This window comes from Eutrigla gurnardus, assembly GCF_963514095.1.
Source record: "Eutrigla gurnardus genome assembly, chromosome: 11".
In the NCBI taxonomy this organism is placed as follows: Eukaryota; Metazoa; Chordata; class Actinopteri; order Perciformes; family Triglidae; genus Eutrigla; species Eutrigla gurnardus.
Window position 1 is genome coordinate 18,207,275 of NC_139925.1, and position 22,536 is coordinate 18,229,810.

The 22,536-nt window shown below is 39.8% G+C and overlaps 1 protein-coding gene across 1 annotated transcript; it reads left to right on the plus strand.

The window, feature by feature from the left end:
• The first annotated feature begins 9,612 nt into the window (after nt 1-9,612).
• LOC311020489 (high-affinity choline transporter 1-like) lies at nt 9,613-22,086 on the plus strand. Its single transcript, XM_084020538.1, has 8 exons — nt 9,613-9,968; nt 10,838-10,951; nt 13,175-13,330; nt 14,306-14,454; nt 16,317-16,460; nt 17,364-17,517; nt 18,534-18,751; nt 18,834-22,086. The coding sequence occupies exons 1-8, from the start codon at nt 9,785-9,787 to the stop codon at nt 19,383-19,385; spliced, it is 1,671 nt and encodes a 556-aa protein (XP_083876664.1). The 5' UTR covers nt 9,613-9,784; the 3' UTR covers nt 19,386-22,086.
• Nucleotides 22,087-22,536: the final 450 nt, after the last annotated feature.

Here is a 22,536-nt window from a genome sequence, read left to right on the forward strand (position 1 = left end):
ACGCTTATTTTTCAGATAATAATACATCAACAATCACTCCTGACGGCGGTTTAATTTTATGATTGTTGTGGCACCAAATACAAGTCATATAATTACCATAAGCCCGTAGTGAAGCAATACAGGATTTACCTGCTGACTCACAGTATGTCAATAACAATCTCTCCAACACAAAATGCACACATATATGTGCACACGCACACGCAGCTGCTATTTTAATGTATGTTGCACTATGACCCTATTGTTCTTCTCTGAAGTAACGAATGACATTGACATTAAAGATAGTTTTAAGACAGTTGGTGGTGGTAAAATGCATGTAGACATTTGTGTATATATGTAACTTTGCGTTCGCTGTGAACACACCTTTAGAACTCAAGGACACACACAGTGTGTTTTGATGAGAAACACTGAATGTAAATATGATTGTTGCACCTTTAAGTTTTACTAACAGAAGAGCAGTGTTTCATACACACTAGGTTGGTTTGAGACGAACTGCACCTCGCCTGGAAAGTAGACAAGAGCAGGCGGCAGCAGCAGGAGGCTGAGCCTAAAAGCTGCGCTCCAGTCGGGCAGTTTCCATCGGCATTCAAAGATTTGACAGGAAGTTATAGAAAAAGTTACATCCTGTTAGAAGCGATCTGTAGGCTATCTGTATTTTGTGACCATGTGCGCATTTATTTATATTTGTTCAAAATACATCAGAATCAGAATAATTTAGTAATCCCTCAAGAGTTATAGCTGCAGTTGCTTCATAAGAGTCAGGAAAGAAAGAGTCAAATAAGTATAAAAATATGAATATAATTTATGTATATAAAAACACTATACGGTGTAGGCACGGCAAGGTAAGGCGATTTCATTTGTAGAGCACCTGTCAACAACAGGGCAATTCAAAGTGCTTTACATAAAACATTAAAATCATTGGAGAAAAAACATTAAAACAAGCCAATAAAATAAAATGTACAATTTAAAAAATGTAATAATAAATAAATAAAAACAAGAATATCAAGGAACAGAAATTACAGTGCGGTATAAGAAGTTCATAGATAGTATTGTCAGAGAGTCAGACAGGTCGCTACCTGTTAGGCACGCCATAACTTCCTGTTCTAATTTACCTTCCTCACCACCCTTCTTAGCCTGTGCACGGGTGACTACACATGCAGTTAAGACACAAGGAAAATCTGACTCCAACTCCCTAGTTTCAGGAGAGTCTACAGGATGATCCAGTACTATTGGGGAAAAAAATAGCTGATGCAGTGGTAGTCACTCGTAACTACCTCCCACTCCTTCCTAGTAAAACTAGAACTGGGTAGCTCATCAACACCTTTTCTCAGTAAGGTCTGTGTAGCTGTTTAGCTAGTGTCCCTCAAGATAGTAATCGGCACAGCTCTTCAGTAGAATCAGATAAGAAACCCTGCAAGATAAATCTGTCATAGCCTTGCAGTTCCTCCCCTACCTTATGCTCTAGAAGCATAAGGCCAACTGGCTTAGCTGTACCATAGCTGTACCATAGCCATATGCCTTCCTCCTGCCTCCAGTAACTGAGCTACCACCATGGGCCACTTCATAGCTTTCTAGTAGTTTTGCCGCACGCCTGTTGTATGTCTTTGTCTTTTATGTCAATTAATGCCCAGCGTCTTAAAAATAGTGTGAAGCGCAAGGTTTTGTTTTGTCATTATTAATATCTATGGATACAACTCCTCTGTGGAAAATAACAGGCTTGTCAATACCATACATAGAGGGTAAAATCTCATACTGGTTGAACACCCTAATGCCTCTTTAGTTGTCGGAGGAGATTTTAATATAGTGATGAATAACATGATAGACAGATGGCCACCAAGGAGATCAGGGTCTCCTAACTCTATATTAAATTGTTTCATGGATAAATTTGACCTGGTTGATCTTTGCAGGGAGCTGTTTACAAATGACAGACAATATACCTGGTCCAATAATGACTGCTCAAGACAAACCAGAATTGACTACTGGTTAGTTTCCAGGTGTTTAATGAGGAACAGAATTTCAGTCAATATCAGTAACACTCCATTGACTGATCACAATTTACCTCTCAATAACTCTGTCCTCAGATCAGACCTCTGGTCAAAAAGCTTCATTTTGGAAACTAAAAGGTTCCCTTCTCAAGCATGATCAAGTCACTCAACAATAGATTTGATTGAAAACTTTTGGATTGAAGCAAATTCTCAAAAAGCTTATGGAAAAAATTGGGAGCTTTTAAAATATGAGTTGGTAAAGTTTCTCAGGGAGTTTATTGGTAATCTCGTCAAGGAAAAAAGAGCAGCTGAAGGAGGTTATTGTGCAGCTAGCACAATATTTATCTCAACAGGAGTCCCTATCTGATGAGGAAAGAGTACACAAAATTATTTTGATATTTATTAATCGCCGGAGGCGGCGTGTGGTGTAGCAGTGATCCAGAATATTGTTCTCTCTGGTCGGGCACTTAATGATTTGTTTGAATTTGGTTTGTTGATGGCTGAGGTTACCTTTGTTAAATGGTAAATGGCCTCATTTATATAGCGCTTTTGTCCAAAGCACTTTACAGTCATGACTGACATTCATCCATTCACACACCAACGGCGGAGTCAACCACGCAGGGCGACAGGCAGCTCGTCAGGAGCAATTAGGGTGAGGTGTCTTGCTCAGGGACACCAGGCACTCAGCGGATCGAACCGGCAATCTTGCGGTTGCCAGCCAACCCCCCCTACCTCCTGAGCTAAACCCCAAGCACAATCACCAAAGAGTCTGGGTTAGTCCGCTCCACACTCTGGTCGGATAGCATGCACTGCGCCTCCTGCGCAACTCACGGGGGGAGTAGAAGGATTTGCAGTTTATAATGAAGAGAGCCTAAAGAAAGAAGCTCTTCCAATAATTAGGACTCAGGGTGTCATCATCACATTGATTCCAAAGCCAGACAAGGACAAAAACTGTGAATTGGCATCCTATCACACTTAAATTACGATTACAAAAATGTTTGCACTTATTTTTATACTTGTGATAAAACTGATAAAAGGTTCTCAATTTAAACTTAAGAAAGTTAAACTTAAGAAAATGTGAACTAATGGCAGTAAAATAATGTGATGTTTCAACTATATGTGATGTGTGTTACATACCTGGTAGCTTTAATAACTAAAGACCAAAATATGAGAAGTTCATTCAATTTTAGCCCAATCATTGGATAAACACAAAAGAAATTAATCTCTTGGCTCCAAAGAGACTTGTCCTTGAGGGAATGAATATTACTGATGAAAGCAGAGAGTATTATCCAGACTTGCTTATTTGGCTGCCTCCTTAGATGACGATAGTGGAGTGGATTAATTTAGTTAAATTTGTTGAACTTCACAACTTTAAACAGCACTTTCAAAATCAACTGGCTCAGACAATTAATGCAACATCCCTATGGAATTTCATTGCAAATTATATCTTATCTAAAATTGATGGCCTGATGTTTCTCCTACTACGCAATTATAATATCAGCAAAATCCCAATAGAACGGTCAAACTTTCATAATGCTTTTGGCTTGGTCTCTTTTATAGAAACATAACTTCTCACCTCATAGATATTACATTTGGCATAAGGACATTCTCTACAAACACATCTTTATTTTTTGAAAACTGGTTCAGGAATAATATTTTACTTGTTGGCCATTTCTTTGACACGAATGGCAGGCTATACAGTTATTCCGATTTTTGGCGGACATTTAAAATTCCTGTTTTGGTTAAGGAGTACCCTATTGTATTTGAGGAAATTCCTTCTGGTATCAGAATGCTGCTTGGAGGCATTAATCTCCCATGGCCACTGACTATATTCATTTATCTGATACTGCTGTGGGGAGGTTGTGCTCAATAAAACAATTAGGGGTCTATTCCAAAAAGAGTTTGTTACTATTCCTTATGTAATTCCATATTTGAACAGTTTAATAGAGAATGTGCCTAGGAAGAAAGTTTGTCTTTGCCTTTCAAATTTGTGCTTATTAATTAAGTGAGAGAAGTTACATTTAAATTAACTCACAGATTCTACACAGCAAAATGTGTACTTCAGAGGTATAAACCAGATATTGAATCTGAAAAATTTCCCATTTCAGCTTTCCTTGAGTTCATCCAAACTCATCTCCCTTCAGATTTCTGTTTTTACAAATCTGTTGCTTCTGATTGCTAAATATCACATCAATAAATGTAAGTTCGGGGACTCTTAACCATTTTTGTGTTTATTGAAAAGCTCAGAAGACTGCAAATAACACTGGTGACACCTAATGACTGACTGATACTTGAATACTAACTGTAATTGAAGGTAATTAATAGTGTCTGCTTATTGATTAGCCTTGATGAACGCTGTAGATTCCTGGGATATGAATGGTTTGTTATTTATGTGTTAATGTTGTTGCTGTGGTCTGTATGTGTCCATGTTGTATATGTATTAGGGCTGTCAAAATCAACGCGTTAATGCACGTCGGTTCATTCGGCGAGTGTCTCCTCTGAGTATCTTTTTTATCTTTAATATTTATTTTAACTGTGTAACTGATAGCAGGTTAAACAGTTAATTATTAATATACCTACTGCAAACTCTGCTCTGTATGTATCAGGAAGTTATTGTTAGAACTGTAATGGTATTATTAAGTAGAATTACTCTGTATCAGCAAGTACTGAAATTTAAATATTTGTACTCAGTCTGATAAAAAGTGGTATCAGTGCATTTCTATTTGTGGAGGCTTCACATTCACAACAATATACAGAGAAAATGGGAAGTTTTCATATATATTTACACATGGTGATTAATCATTAATCCACAGCTACCTTGTGATTAATCATATGTGATTACATTTTTAATCGATTGACAGCCCTAATATATATGTATTTACAAACGCCTTCAATAAAGTTATTGGGGGGAAAAAACAACCCAGCTCCTCCCATCGCACAATGTGGCAGCCACTTAATTATCAGTGTCCTTATGAAAAGGTTGCACAACAGATCTCACTCAAAAGTAAATAAATAAATAAATGACTACAAAAGAAATAAATGTTGGGAAACATTTCAAACTGTCTGTGCCACTGGGATCCTGGTTTGTAATCTTTAAAGTACTTTGTAATCTGGAGAATGTGATACCGAGGCGTCCCACTGGTTACTCCCACAAGTACTGAAGGTGTCGGGTTCACTGTTTGACAAGAGATCACTGAACACCCCTTTTGTGGCGGCAACAGTTGCAGAAGAATAATGCATCGTACAGAAGAAGCCACAGTCTGCCCCGCAATAAATTAACAGCTGTTACTCCTGTTGACAGCGTTGCTCAGACACATGAGCATTTCACGGTCACTGGCATGCAAGGAGCGTGCTCATAAACAACGGAAGGAAAACTTACAGTAGCAGTCTATACAAAGTGTACTCCATCTGCAAGCATGCAACCAGAAAGTAACCATTATGAATGACAATTAAAGGCAGATTCATAATTCTGAGGTTCATGTATCCTTACTATCCCTCAAAAATCTAGCTGTTATTTCTTACAAACTTGTCTTTACAGGTGCAATACACAGGATTCAAAACAGCAGCAAACAACGATTTGCTATGCAAAATAGAGTGGATAAGGATGAAGTCACTCTGTGTGTATTGTAATCTGAACTTCTCTCTACTTTGCTGACATAGCCTCTGAACTATGTCAAACAATGTTCTCTTATCCTGGTGAGAATACGCCATGAAATGACAAATGAAAGTATATTATTACACATGACATGACGGAGGTTGAATGCACTAATTGAAAGGGATTTTAGACACTGGCATTATTTATAATAATGTAAAATAATTTATTGGAACCCAGACTAACATATTTGTTTAACATTAACATTCTATTTAAGGCATGTAAAAAAAGAAATAATCCGAGAAGATTTCATGAAAAATACATTTCCCCTGTAAGTGTTCCACACTTATTCTATGCAGCTATAAACAATAAAGAAAGTGTATGATTTGACTTTCCGATAACCAGCGTTTGTTAAACATGAGCCTAATGTGTCTGTGGAATCCTGGCGTAGCCCCCATAAAAAATAAATGATTTAATAGTTTTCTCTCTGTCAGGCCTCATGCTGTGGCAGATCTATTGTGAGCACACCAGGGGCCACTCACTCTGTCGGCCATTCAGGTCCTCTGAAATGTAGATGTTCGTGGTTCACATGTCGAGCTGCAAAGGGACTTTAAAAGGTGTCGAACCCCCCTCAGTTCCTTTCAGTCCTTCTTTACAGAAGATGAGTTCAGTTCTTGCTTCAGTTGACCTGTGGCCAGCAGGGTGCTCAGGGATTCTGGGTACAGAGCTATTGTTTCTGTGAAAAGTTCAGGGATCTTGCCTTGCATCATGGGAAAAACAGCATGATGTTAGCATTGGTGCCGTCTCAATAACCTGCTAACAAAACGAATCCTGCAGATTCTGTGTTTATGCTCATCTTATGTTCATATTTCTTCTGTTAGCCGATATCTTTTTGTTGTATATCAATAGAATCACCCAATTCTATTTTAGTTAAAACTCACATTTATTAATTACAATTTCTTAAAATGATGTGTAGCTTGCCTTTTGTTCTTATAATGTGCTGCACTGTTCACACAGTATTTTTATCTGCAGTTGAAGTGGCAGCCCTGCCAGCTGAGCGAGTGAGAGACCACATCAGTTTCTCCATACTGTGATAAAAATAGACGCCCCTGTACATTGCAATGCCAACCTTGTTTTTTTTTATGTTCAGCAACAAACAATGCAGTCCGTGTATGTTTTCTTAGAGGGTCTTAGAAATGTGTTACCACACAGAAGAGCATGGAACTAATTTTCACCATATAGTGAGAGTAAAGTTAAATAGTGCCATGGACCACCGTGTTTAATTCCAAAAAAGTGATTTATTTATATGGTGGGCTAACTTTTATGAGACAAAAAGACCCGTTTTTCCTCCTTTGATCTTTCCACTCCACTAATATTTTCCTGTTTCACTCATAATCATATATTTATTGTGGACTTTCTTGTTGTTTTTGTCAATCTTCATCCTTTGTATAGGCTTTTCATCTGCTAAAATAACCATCTGTAATGTATAATGTTACTGTGACATAACCATATTTTTAATTGTTGTTCATACAGATATATAAGTCCCTCCAAGTCACCCCTCTGTTTAAATTCAAATATAGTTTTATTACTTTGATAAATATACATATAACTTTTGTGAGACAACATGGCTACATGGTATATATGGTATATGGTTATATGGCATAAATAGTTCTATCTATCTATCTATCTATCTATCTATCTATCTATCTATCTATCTATCTATCTATCTATCTATCTATCTATCTATCTATCTATCTATCTATCTATCTATGTGTCATGGAATTTAACAGGTGGTTGAGGCCTATAAATATATATATATATAGGGACAGTGTAACTAACCCATCTCCATCTGCTGATTAAGACCATTATGCTGTTGACAGCTCCAGAAAAAGTGTAGTAAATGGACCTTGTGATGGTTCAAGGCATTTTGTTAAATTGATCAGAATTATTACTTTCTTGCAAAAAAGAAATCATTTCAGTGCTAACCGTGGCTACAAATACATTATGTTTCCAGTGACTGCTTCACAATACAAGCTGCCCCATATTTTGCCAGTTTAATTTAATGTGAAGTGTGACACAGCAACAGGAAATGTTGGGTAATATCCAATGAGCTTTAATAAGAAAAAAATTCAGTGACCCGGTAGGCCTGTTACATTCTGTATGCTGTGAATCGCTTATGCCTGCAAAGGCTATTTGAATCCTGCACCGAAATTGGGCCTCTACCAACAAGGAACTAGCCAATATATGGGGTTATAATAATAACTGAATGTAACATTAACCACATCCGACAAATATCTAGGGGTACCAATTGCAGCCCCTGGGGACTAAAAAAAAAAAAAAATCCCTTAATCCAGGTTAGTCTTTTAGCTTTCTTTTCTTTTAGGAGTATTTGTGCTTGACTCAAATTGAATTCAAATATATTGAATTGGTGATGTATTTAATGTCATCTGAAGACAAAAAGATCATTACTTTGTTTAGCAAGTTAATTTGCAAAATTGTGTAAAACGTAAAAAGACAGAGCACATGAGGAAATCTGTGTCTATGCAACTTTGTCCATCTCCTTCACAATGACAGAGAGCCCCTGATCAGATGATACTTTAAATTAGGGCACATGGCAAACCTTTTAGGAATCTATTGTTTCTATTAAAATGGCACAGGATGCAATTGGCTCCTTTTGACTGGGATGCCCCAGGACCCCAATACATTTGGATTTAAAATGCTAATTTAAGCTCTAAGTCATTAGGAACTAATGAAAAGTCAGGGGGTTTATAATAACCACACTATATTATACTTGACTAATGAAAAGTGCTGAGTAATTTCTCATTTTATTCAGACCTTTAGTGCAAAATGAACACAGCGTAAATAAATACACATCCAGCCTCTGGGGCAACAAATGTAATATGAATCAAAACCAGCTGATTGATGCATTTTACAGGACAGGTGGAAGCCATTGAGGCCCATAATATTTTATACATATATTGGCCTCAACTACATGACAGGTGTGTAGCCTCCATCCCCACTGATTGTTGTTATGATAACCAAGGTTTGCTGTACAGAGCAGTTTGTTGTACTAGGTTCAAACCGGTTTTGTTTACAGTAATGCACATATGTGATGCCATCAAACATTCATAACAACCAAAATTGTGCCACTATACATTTAATTATTATCTGTGTTCTCTCAATAGATTGTCTTATTTATCCGCTAACCATTCTAAGTCATACAACAGAGATGATGTTCCTACATTAGTAGGCAGAAATAAAACATTGTCTTACTGTAGTCTGTAGTCTGTTTACGGTGAAGAGGCAAACAGGGACGTTGCGCCAATTAATGACACCGGATAGCCTGAACTCCAAATACGCCTGGCGAACTCTGCAGAAGATTGTCTTTCAAAATATGCTCTGGGGGTTAATTTTTTTTTTTACATGGCCTATTAGTTCAGCTTAGCAATCTAAATCTCTTAATAGGCTTTGTCTTTGTTTCTCTGTGCTTTTTTTTTTTTTTTTTTGATTTGCAACAAGCTAGGAACTATAAACAATACAGTTCCAAACTGTCTCGGGGAAAGCATACACACTTTGGACTCCTGTACTAAAAAAAATCAGCTAACTAAAAACAAGTGGCAGAACTGAGCATAATATGGTAGGAGAAAAACAGGAAGAGAGCAAACCGGCCAGCTGAAGGCCTTACATACATAAATAATTATATAAATAAATAAATAAAACAAGGTCTGTATTTGAGGTTGAAAGTGAAGAGGTTGTGGCTGAGGACGAGCATGGTGATTGGCATGGACTAACATGGCGAAGAGCCCCCCTCCCCCCCCTACAGACCCCGCTCTCCCCTTCATCGGATGAAGGCTTGACGACATAATGCGAAGGACACACGCGCGCGCGCACACACACGAACAGAGGGTTGCCAGATACGCGAAGGACAAAGGGCTACCACCCACATACCCATATAGTCTCCATACAGACAGGGAGATTATTTGCTCTGCAGTTATTCGATAATCTCGCCGATAACACCGTGGTGTTACTGTAAATGCGCGTTTCACCTTGACGGCTGAGCGCTGCGGATGTGCAGTTCCGGGCGCCTCCACTGAGCTCCGGAGCATTTCCTCTATGACTGTGCTCGCGCAGCAGCGGGGAGGGATGTGTTGTATCAGTCGGGCGGCGCGGCAGACGCTCGGTTCTTCAGTCGGAATCCCGCAGCCTCACCATGCCTCTCAACATCCCCGGCGTGGCCGTTATGATGTTCTTCTACCTGCTGGTCCTCGGGATCGGCATCTGGGCTTCCTTCAAGTCCAAGCGGGAAGCCAAGAAGGGCCAGGGGGATAAAACGGAGATGGCTCTGCTGGGCAACCGGGGCATCAACCTGGTTGTCGGCATCTTCACCATGACAGGCGAGTAACTGCGGTATATGAACGTGCGACAACAGGAAGTCATCTTGCTCTTTATGTCCTTTATGAAAAGATTATCCGCGTCTGGGTGTATTGTTACAACGGTATGCTATGGCTGCGATATTAATTTGTTATAAATCTGTTACGTTTTTAAAATCTGGTATTTGTAAAAAAAAAAAAAAAAAAAAAAAATCAGAAGGGAAAAAAACAGAATGTACGAACCAATGTATCTGTATTCGTATGAATCCAGGCGGGCCGATTTACAATGACACGGCCTTGGCTGTAATAACTGATTATGAAACAATTGAAACGGTTTAAAATTAGGAAGTCAATGTGGTTTAGAATATGAGTCAGTCAATGAATGAGATGTGAAATAACGGAGGAAAGGGGTAGGAATTTGTTCATATATATATATAGGCCTATATATATTTGTTTCCACTTCTGTCATATTGTAGGCTATAATAATGGCTCTGAGCTCTAATCACTTGTCTCAGCTCACATGATGAAACACGTTTCTGGGAATGGGTCTTTTAAAGTAATTGGTCATTAAATTTACAGCCAATTCCTAATTAATTTTAATCTCTTATTAAAGTTGCAGTAGACAGTCTGGTTTCTGAAATGTGATATGTTATATATATATATATTCTTTATATATATATATATATATAAGAATATATATATATATATATATATATTCTTTATATATATTCTTTTTTTTAATCTTGCACAAGATAGAAAAGATCACCTTACAGAACCTTACTTTAGTGCCTCCGTAGTTCCTGTTCTCATGTTACAGCATGTGTTGTAGGAGCAGCAGCTACCCTTCCTGCTTCTGTCCTCTGCTCCTATGTGAATCTGTGTTGTGTGAATAGCTACGTGGGTTGGAGGTGGATTCATCGTGGGCACAGCAGAAGCGGTGTACAACCCCTCCATGGGACTCATCTGGGCCGTGATGCCGATCGCAGCAACCATGTGCTTCATCATTGGTGAGGTTTCATTTTAAAATCCTGTGACAGGTAGTTCTGGGTCAGTGGTTTCATTTTGCACAGCCACACTAGTGACCCCGTGAGGTTGTAATGCTCACTACACACCCCACCGGATGGATAAAAATGGACTTTGTTATTCTTAGATCCTTATCACCAGCAGGGCAAAAATGCTAAAGTTTTGTCTGGAGGGTAGACGGCCCATATTAGGAAAACAACAGCATCTGCCATTGGTTCAAATAATTAAAGGTCCGCGTTTTAGGATTCAGTGGCATCTAGCGGTGAGGTTGCACTTTGCAACCAACTGAACGGCCCTCGACTCACCCTTTCCTTTCCAAGTCTGCAGTCACTTGAGCCGCCAAGTGAAAAAACCAAGGTAACACTGTGGTGCCTTTCAGGACATTCAGGCGGTTTTGCGCTCGCCGGCTCACATTACGCAGCTTCACAAGCTTGTCTGTGAACTATGGTGGCCTTCAGGTGATGTAAGGCCTTCTCTGATAAAAGGTGTCCATTATCTGTTGAGAGCGGAGAGGATTTCCTTGTAGATATGAAGGGCTCATTCACACTCACGAAAACATGACTCATTTAACGTGATTGTATGCTGATGAAAACAAATTTGGGAATATTAGATTCCATTTCAGCCAATCTATCCTCCTAAATCCTACAAATTAGACCTTTAAAATGACTTAATGTACACATAAGTCATGTGAATGATGTCCTCTCTCAGGAGCAAAGTCAGGTGTGGAGCTCTAGTCAGGACCACTTCAGTCAATTTCAGACGGGGGTCAAGAACTAAACACTGCCCTCCGAATATTCTTCAAATGATTGTCTTTATCACTCAGTCGTCCTCTTGATAGAAATGTCTGAAGGGAACAGGAAACAGAAATGTTGCATGATTTTTGCAAAACAATTCTGATAATAACTGAGAATAATAATATAATGATGTGTTACAGGACATCTTTCCCACATATTTGGGCATAAAACGTCCCACCTAGAATGAGGAAACTTGCTTGTTATATGGCAATGACATGCTATGGAATATATTAATTGCCTGCACTTGTAAATTAGAAAGAACTGTGTATCTCTATGCAGAGCAGTCCTTCAGGTTTACTACCAGCGACCTTGGGCAACAAAAGGTAAAAAAATGGATTTGATCTGAAGGTAGAGACCCACATGAGTCCGAGTTGGCGTGGATGTGGCTCGATGGCCTTGTTAACCACAAGGTCGGCTATTCGCTCCTCCGCTCCTACTGTCGGCATGTGAGAATGTCCTTGAATGAGACACTGAACTCCATATGTTGCTCCCCGGGCGCTTAACAGCAGCCCATTGCTCCTTAATGCGTACTCAGAGGCCTCCTGGGAAATGTAGGAAATCACTTACTATTGTAGAAGTAGAAATGGCAGGGTAAGAGGAATTTGGTTTCCCAATTTGCGAAGTAAATTATAGCACTTCAGCATGCATATACTCCTGAAACGCATCACAAAGTAGTGAAGTCTTAGAGTGTCCAGTAACAACACTTGAGGATGGATATTTCATTGTCTTTAAAACATGCAGGTTTTGTGATATCTTTTGATCAATGGAAACACAGCTTCCCTTATGTCTGGAGATTAGCAGAGAAAAACAGCATTCCTCTTCCACATGAAAGTCACATGAGAAAAAAAAGATTTATCCTCTTAAACCCTGATGAATGTACGCTGAAATCAATGTGGTTACACATTACAGCGGCTGCGTATTCAATATTTGTCCAATAGCCAGGATTTCGCACATTGCCTCATTGTGAAAGTGTTTTGGAGGCTTTTGAGTTTCATGGAATAAATAATCCACATAAGAGAGAAAGAGCAGAGGCAGCATTTCACATAGAAAATCACATTTCTACTGAGTGTGTTTATCATTAGGCAGTCAGCGTCATCCAGCAAGTCGCTCGATCACGAGACGAGATGCATCAGCATCTGAGTGGATTACCACTTCTGCTAAACAGTTTCCTGTAGAGAAAAAAAGGAAACTGCTAAAGGGGAAATAGTAGGAAATATGTATGCAAGGAATATTTAAGCAAAACAATATATCTTGTGTTTTAGAGATTGGTCAATAAAAAGGAATTAAAATGGTTTAATAATTCAAAAATGTTGATCAAAATGTCACTCATACATTTGGGTCATGGAATCGATCCTCTCATATATATTCAGCCAACAAATCTAAATCTATCCTTTTCTTTGTTCCGTCATCGAGGTGGCCTGTTCTTCGCCGAGCCGATGAGAGACAACAAATATGTGACCATGATGGATCCTTTCCAGATCAAATATGGAAAAGTACCGACGGCCGCCCTGTCTCTGGCTTCACTCATATCAGAGATTATGTGGGTAACAGGAACACTCATAGGATTAGGTAAGACTGCTTCTGCGTGTGGGTGTGATGCATCGGATACTCGTGTGTTGACCCTGGCAGCGGAGCAGCTGTTGATCGCAGCGCGCTGCCGAGGTGTTGAGTGAAACACAAGCCTTTATCTAATTGCACGGCCGTTCTGAAATAACTTCATCAATGGAACAAGACCTTAAATCACACCGGTAATCACATGCGTAATGGGTATGAGATAGTGACGTTTATAATATTCAAACAGTGATGTCAAACTACTGACCTCTATATGTGATCTCCTCTCTTGTCACTTCTTCCTTGTCTGCAAGCAAACAAGGCTTCCTCCTTTTAATTATATTTTAAATTCACGATAATTTATCTCTGGCTTTCGCTCCGTTGTTCTTTTTGTTATGGGGATAACGCTCCTCACACGTCACAAATAAGAACTGGCTAAACAAGTTTGTGATACAAGGAATTAAGTGTGCACCCACCGTATCAGATGAATTGATAAAGACACTAAGCCCTTTGAAAGAATTTAGGGTGTGAGTGTGTGATTTACTAATGTAACTGCTGAAAAAGAACACACTTTCTATGCAAACCTTCCCTGGGTAAACTATTTAAATAATGATTAGATTCTGTCTCCTATCAAACTCAGTGGAATTCAAGGAAATACTCTTTATGTTTTCGCTCCACCTCAAACAGTAGAGTAATGCATCTGTGAACAATCGTTGCTGTATTTCTGTCCAAATAGGAAAGTGGGTTTAAAGTGTTTATTCCTTTTTTTCTCTTCAAGCTAAATAGACTTTATAAAGTCATATCTTACTTTACTTATCTTGCGGTTAAAAATATGTTCAAGTGACAAGTCAAGGTTAGTCAAACATTTAGAGCGTTGGAGTTTTAGTGTAACGTGGCTGTGCCGGTAAACATCCGGGTTTTGACATCCTCACAGGCAGTGAAACGTGTAAATGTCATGGAAAACATGTAAAAACATGTGCGTGCATTTGACAGGTGTGACTATGAGCGTGATCCTGAATTTGTCCTACACCGTGAGCATCTGGATATCTGCTGCCGTGGCGATCACCTACACCCTGATGGGAGGTCTCTACTCAGTGGCCTACACAGACATCATACAGCTCGTCCTCATCTTCATCAGCTTGGTGAGATTGCTTTTCCTGCTTCCTAATAGATCACTGATGTTCCATAGATCTATAGATCATGGCTTTAAAAATAAATCACCGGAGGAAAACATTTAAGGGCACATTAACGTTTGCTTTCTTCCTGAGAATTACGTGAGAATATTGATACCACTTTCATATCTGTGTAAAACCTCAGAGCTTTCAAAAGTGGAAGCGGGATGAAAAAGCGAGTGTGGCTCTGTTTAAATTCCCAAAATAGACCTATGAAAACCTCTAAAACTCAGTAATTGACATGTTGTGTCTCGTTTCTTTAAACAGAAACGCAAAAACATAAATTTGTGGTTTTAGGCGGAGTTACGTTGCTGGCACTATTTCTTCACGAACATTATCCAACCGGCCAGTACATCTGTGTATCTACTCATTGCCGGCAATGCTGTTGTTCACCAAGTCACAGCACGCAACTTACTGTCAAACGCCAATTTGTCTTTTTTAGATTTCTATTTGTGTGCAGATTAAACCAAGACACGCGTTAGCGACTGAGCTTTTGCGGGTGTCGGTAGGTGTCTTTTCCACTCTGGAAAGAGCCACGCTAGCTGTTTCCACCTGCTGTTAGCACCCAGGTGTCAGAAGCCAACAATACTGTTTGCACCCGGGAATATCCAATGTGGCCATTTACACCTGAGTGTACACAGCAAGGCAGAGACAGGCAGAGACAAGCACCCAGGTGTCCGGGGATGTTAACAGGACCAACGTATATTTTCTATATTTTCTACTAAACCTAACCAAGTAGTTGTGTTGCTTAAACCTGACCAAACTGCGACATATTAAGCAATATGCAACAATAGCAAATAAACTGAAAAAAACAAGTCAACTAAGTAACAGGCTTCTCATGGGATTCACACCCCAGACAGTCGTTAAAGTTTGACCTCTTCGTCCACCTTAACCTTTACCCAACACTTCCTTTGTTGCCAGAAAGCCCTTTCAGGCACAAAGCCATTTGGCTAGCTCGTTATTTCTAAATCAAGTAGCATATTCTAGGCCGGGTGTAAATATAGCCACTGTGTGACTATTCACGCTCAGGTGCAAATAGACCCCCCGATTCTTTATTTTACAAATGAAGAGTTGAATTCACACGCATGCAGACAGACAGGCACACACAATAAAAAGCCATCCTTGCTCACTTCAATACACTCAGTGGTTCTTCAACCGTATTTGGTCTGGTATGACCAGTAGCTCATGGTGGCTAATGTTTATGGTGGCAACGTTGGATGATTAGTTCTGTATAATGGGAGTAACTGACCCAGTTCACTAACTTTGATCCTTTTCCAGTTGTCCTGCCGTTATGGGAGGTTTTAGCATTTAGAGGCCACTGTTAAACAAATGTATCATAGTCTCACCTTAACGCAAAGACAGATATTGATCTTCTCATCTAATTCTGGGAAAGAAAGCCAAATGTGTATTTCTTAAAATGTTTTACTATTCTAAGATTTGTGTAAGCAGCTTTTATCCTTTTCATTTAAAAGTGTACATGTTTATGCTATTTTGAGCTTTGAATGAAGATTTCATTCATTTTAAACAACCTTTTTTGGGAGTAAATCTCGTTGTTTGAATGCAAAGATGCTGTAAAAGACTGTTAAACTGGTTAACTGAGTAGGTACCTCTGCATAAATAGTAAAAGCAGGCAGTAATACATAGATTGAACAGCATAACTATTAAGATGAATTGAGTGAAGAATACGTTTGTTTTTCTTTTAAAATGAACTTTAATGAGTGCCACCGTTGCTGGTGTCTTACATGAGTTTGTAAACTAACGTTCATCTTGGCAGTCAGAAGAGGTTTTTAGCGAGTTTGCTGGAGGTCATTTTGTTTTGTTTTTTGTCTTAGTGGCTGTGCGTGCCCTTCGCTCTGATGGGCCCCGCTGTGACGGACATCTCTGTGACGGCCTACAACTTCACCTTCCAGTCTCCATGGGTCGGCACTCTGGGAGCCGACAGAGCCTGGAGGTGGATCGATAACTTCCTACTTCTGGTAAGACTGCAAGGGTTCTCATGGAAGGCTCCATGTGTGTTAAAGGTGGCGCTTGTTCAAGGATGCTGACAAGGATGTCCTCGGCCTCGCTGTTTGATTAAATCATGGGCAGCATATCAATTTTCAGGACTGGACTGGACGCGATCCAAAAACGCTTTTTTCGCAGATTATATTTACTTTCATTCAATAGGCCGTGATCCGGCTTGCGCAATGGACTGCACTGCAGGTGTTACATAAACATTCTCCTTAGATTTCATGTTTGCATAGAACTCTCAGTGATGTGAATTGCTCCATTTGAAGTAGCCAAAGCTAGCCTATGTTTTCTGAAACTACATTAGCTTTCCGTTGAGATAAGCTGTTAATTAAGACTCAAGAAGTCGAGCTCCATCTGTTGATAAGCTCGCTTGGAGGAGACTGAGGGACTTTAGGTCCCAGCAGTCCTGAGAGCTCTTCAAGAGGTGGCGGGTTTGAGGGTGGGATGATCGAGCTGCTCCTTTTGTTCTAAGGTCACAGAGTTAATCCTTTGGTTTGCCAACAACATTTTTTTCTTCCTCTCTTTATTTACGGTTATGAGGGGATTTCCAGAATCCTCAAAACATTCTTTTGTCTATCTGGATCAAACAAATGTGTCTGTTGTTTCCCAGTAGTGACTCAGTGTTCTAACCTATACTTAGATGTCAGCCAGAAGGGACATACATCTGGCTTAATTCGTGCGATATAAGATGATATGAACGACTTATTCTACAAATCTAATGTAATAAAAATAAAAACCACAAATACAGATAAGGAAATGTGATAGTAAACCTTTTAACGTCGCACAATCGCTTTACCGACTGTTTCCCCGCTGCTATGATACAACATATGATCTACCTCCTCTTTTGCTTGTCCTCTTGTCTCTTCAAGGGTTTGGGGAACTTGGGTCTCCAGAACTTTCACCAGAGGACGCTGTCAGCTGCCTCCTCGTCTACAGCCAAGATCACCTGCTTCGCTGCTGCATTCATCGTCCCCACATTAGGCATCCCTCCTATTCTCCTCGGGGCAGCGGCCGCATCAACAAGTACGCTTCAGGAACAGAGAATTTAAAAAAAAGTTGAATTTCATACTTCATGGCTACACTTGGGACTTAAAATACTTAAAGCTTCACGTTCATCTTTTGACCGACTCGGTTTAGTTACTGTTTACAATCAAAGTCTGTAGAGCCGACATATTAAAAATAACTGAAATAAACAGAATCACATTAAACCTTGTGGTGTGCAGGATGTAAGGTTTAAACTTCAATGGAACAAGACCTTAAATCAGCCCGGTAACCACAGACGTAATGGGTATGAGATGGTGACGTTTATATTCAAACAGTGAGGTCAAACTATTGACCTCTACATGTGATGACTTGCTCCTTGTCTGCAACCAATCAAGTCACATTTAAGCCTTGTTTGTGTAAAAAAAGAAATCTGGTGATGAATTGTGATCTAATATTTAAAAACCTTATCATTATTGATTAATGATGTTTAATTTCATGATAATTTATCTCTGGCTTCTGCTGCACTCACTTCTGTAGTTCCGTTGTTCTTTGTGTTATGGGGATAACGCTCCTCACACGTCACAAATAAGAACGGGCCAAACAAGTTTGTGATACAAGAAATTAAGTGTGCACCCACCGTATCGGATGAATTAATAAAGACACTAAGTGCTTTGAAAGAGTTGAGGGTGTGAGTAGAATCTTTTGCGTCTAGAGCTCAAGAACAGAATTTGATTAATAATATTCAGTGTCTCAGTTGCATTTCCTCATCGTCACTGAGGCTTATGAGAAGTGAAATTTAGATAGATAGATAGATAGATGGATGGATGGATGGATGGATGGATGGATGGATGGATGGATGGATGGATGGATGGATGGATGGATGGATGGATGGATGGATGGATGGATGGATGGATAGATAGATAGATAGATAGATAGATAGATAGATAGATAGATAGATAGATAGATAGATAGATAGATAGATAGATTTTTGTGTGTGTCCATTGGTATTTCTCTTTCCACTCACCTGTTTGTCAAACTTTCTTCACGTTCCTCAGACTGGAACTTGACTTCTTACGGTTCTCCGTCTCCGTATGAACGCGGGGAGACAGGACTCGTCCTGCCCATCGTCCTACAGCACTTGACCCCGACCTACATCTCCATCGTCGGTATCGGGGCGGTGGCCGCCGCTGTGATGTCGTCCACTGACTCCGCTTTGCTGTCTGCAGCCTCCATCTTCACCGCCAACATCTATAGGAACATCCTGAGGCCACAGGCAAGGAAGAAAAAGATATCCATCCGTTCAGACATCCCGGGACTCTTTCACATTAAACCCATGTGTGTTTTCTTTCGTCCAGGCGTCAGAGATGGAGATCCAGTGGGTGATCCGGCTCTCGGTGGTGGTGGTGGGCCTGGCCGGCACGTCTCTCACCTTCCTGGACAACAGCGTCCTGATGATCTGGATGCTTCGGTCCGACCTCACCTACACCCTCATGCTACCGCAGCTCGTCTGCGTCCTCTTCTTCAACATCTCCAACGGCTACGGGGCCGTCCTGGGCTGCGTGGTGGGCATCCTGCTGCGGGTGTTGTGCGGGGAGCCGCTTCTCGGGATACCACCCGCTATCAAATTCCCAGGATGCATTCTAGTAGATGGCGTTTACATCCAGCGCTCCCCAATCAGGACCATCTGCATGCTGTCTGCTCTGGCGGCCATCTTGTCGTTCTCCTACCTGGCGTCTGTGCTCTTCAACAGCGGCCTGATTCCTGAGAAATGGGATGTTTTTAATGTTAAGGCTCAGTACTCGATACAGTCACAAGCCGAAACCAAATCCGAAATTAAGGACGAGAAGTCAAAAGAACATAACGAGAACAGTGAAGTATGTGAGCCTATGTTAGAATCAACATGTTAAGTAAGGTACGCTCATTTAAATACATTTTTTATACATTTTACATCAGTAAGGACTGGTTTAAGAACAAATGTGTGTAATGACATCATTTTAACAGTACAATATATTTTGAATTTTTGTATACTTTTATATACAGCAGAAATTGGAAAAAAAAAAACATCACAACTATGCTCTTTGTTATTATAAGAGCTAATTTTCTTTGATTTGATTTATTATAAGACAATAGACCACTGGGCACAAACATGTAAAACACTCAACACATCATGACCAAGAATGCAATGTTAATAGTTGTTTAACGTCTCTTTGAGCAACGTTTTGCAGATTAACCGTAAGTGCTGCCGTTGATTGAACTTTAATTTCTTGTACATGGAGATAAAGGAGGGCTGTTTAAGCCCTTCTCAAAGCTCCCACATATTATACACACAATTTTATAGTAAACCATTAAAAGGAAACCTGCAGGGAAGGTCATAATCTCCTTAAACCAGAGCTCCGCAGCTGTCAAACATACAAACTTTGATGTGGGCTTACTGTACCCTCGGAATGCACCGTGCAGCTCGATTACGTTGGGAAAATAAATCGCAAAAATACAATGAAATATCAGATCAGACCCAGTATTGGCATGTAGTCAATATTAAAAGACTCTGACTGAGATCAGGAACAAAAAATAACACGAATAAGACCGCCCCTGCATTTGATAGAGCTCTTTGAATTTCCAAAGACAAATATTAATAAAAGTCACTTAATACAGAGACTCACTGACCCCTTTAGGCCCCTGGGTTTGTGCCCGCTAGGCCCACGAGATAATCCCTCCATGCTTTAAAAGGTAATTTTATATTTGATCGCACACCATTCTTCCTTTGCTTTAGGCCCCGATTTCGTAGCCGGCTTTAGTATTTAAAAACAGTGGCTGTCAACACTAAAGTATTGTTAATGCTACAACCAAGGCATGACCTGTGGTTAATACTGCTGACATCCAGCACCACTACTGAGCGAATCGAGAGAAAAACCAGCAGGGCCGCTTAAACATCCCAATGAGGCCAACGGATTTAATTATGGTGTACTCAGGGCTGAGCAAAACCGATTATATTGAAGCAATGGGTTTTCAGTGACCTGACATTATTAATACAATCAGAAACTTTAAAAAGTTTTAAATAAACCCCTGTCCTTCTCATGCCCGTTATTTTCCTTACACACATTATAGTTTTATTGTCCTGAAGTATGATTTCAGGTTTGTCAGTGTACTGCACTTGAAACACGACTCGAATGTGACACGTTTCTTTACATCAATTCTCATGTGTTAAACACTATATGGCAAAAAAAACAACAAAAAAATAGCATCATCAACCAAATGGCTTAAATATTAAAAGGGAAGTTCTAGTATTTGTTAATTGGGGGGAAGAAGCAACAACTTCCCAGATCTCCTATGAATTTGAATTCGACACAAATCAACACAGTGGTTCACAGGGGACTACTTTCTTTAAAAAAGCTTCCACAATCGATATACTTCTTACAAAAGGCCGCCTTTCCCAAATCTCTACAATAGAGGCGTTGATAATGAATAAAAATATGTGAAGTAGACCTAGGTTGACAAATACATGAGTTTCCCTTTAAGCACTTGGAAAACATTTTAGGTGTGCTAACACTATTCACAAAAAAAAAAGGTACCCAGTATTCACTATTGGCTGCTGGCATAATTAAGCACTAAGTGGAGTTAATATTTAAGTCTGAAGTAAGTTAGTCACTGACGCATATATGTTTTAAAAAGATATCAAAATATGTATGGATATATAGCCAAACATGGATAAAATAAGTTACGGAATAAAAGCCTTTACTTGTTGAAGTCCACACCACTTAATCCGAGTCCACGTGTGTCCTACGAGCTTATGATGACACACAAAAATAACCACCCTCTGCTTGATAACCCAACGTTGGACTGTGCAGCATGCCGGGGCTGTGACAGATGTCCGGATACTCCACCCCCCCCCTCCCTCACCCCTGATGTCTGTGTCAATCCAAGTCAAGTAACAATATATCAGCATGGTATTATATATGGTGACATCTCCTGACTCTGTGTGCCAACAGCTCTGGTGGAACAACCGTCCCACAGGACACAGTAACACAGACTGAGATAAAAAAAAGTCTTCTATAATAAGACTACACAAGCAAGCGTTGTGCTGTCAAGAGGACGGCTGCTGCGGCTCCTTTGTTTGATGTTTTTAAGTTTGTGAGACTGAGAAGGGGAACGCTAAGTACCAGGGCGGTGTACATGTAGTGCAGATTAGTACTGCGTTAATATATGAATTTGCTTGTATTTGTGTTGTCTGGATTTTGAGTGGACAGCTTCTGTGTTTCATAATGGTTTAAATATTGTTTCATAAGATTTCATACCTCAACAGGAAGCCCTGTAAATGTTTTTGACACAACAGTGATCAAACAGAAACGTTGAAATGTGTGCAATGGTGATAGTATAGGTGTTGCGCCCATGATAATGTCTACATTCTAAAACAGTGACATTCTTCAACTCTTACTGCAAAATGTTCTTTTCAAACATTCGTTAAAAAGCTTCTGTCATCCTGGAGATCTGCTCTTGTATTTGTTTTCTGAAGGTGAGGAAGAAAAAAAAAAATAGACAACTGTGCAGAATTTTACTTTGAGGAGTGAAACTATTTGGCTTCTGCTATCAGTAAAAAACACATGAGCATCATTCAAGCTGACTTTTGTTTTTGTTCTCGACTAACCACACACCTCAATGCAAGTTGCTTGCGCGTCTTTTGTCACATGTCACTTCCTTCTGTAGAATTCTTGAAAACATTGTGAAACTCGCATCAAGCATGACTTGGTGGGTGGTGATGCAGTGGACGGTCAAGAGGATGGATGTAGCGACTCCTGCTGGTCATCAGGTCATACAGCAATGCACCAAAACCTGGTTAGTCATTTCAGTAGCAACACTTACGACTTGCAGGGAACTTCCCTTTGAGTGAGCCGGCCTGCCGCCTAAAACAACAACGAGTTTCATTGTTCAGCTACATCCTCTTAAAATGGATCTGTATGTTCATGAGGCAGCAACTAATGAGTTTCAGTTCATCTTCTGGTTTCTGTTTTGATGGAATCATTTATATTTCTCTAGAAAATATCTAACCAATTTAAAAAAAAA

Coding starts and splice junctions, on each gene's coding strand:
- LOC311020489 (XM_084020538.1), top strand. CDS start 9,785: ATGCCTCTCAACATCCCCGGCGTGGCCGTTATGATGTTCTTCTACCTG. Junction 9,969..10,837: donor CGGCATCTTCACCATGACAG/GCGAGTAACTGC, acceptor TTGTGTGAATAG/CTACGTGGGTTGGAGGTGGA. Junction 14,455..16,316: donor TCCTCATCTTCATCAGCTTG/GTGAGATTGCTT, acceptor TTTTTGTCTTAG/TGGCTGTGCGTGCCCTTCGC.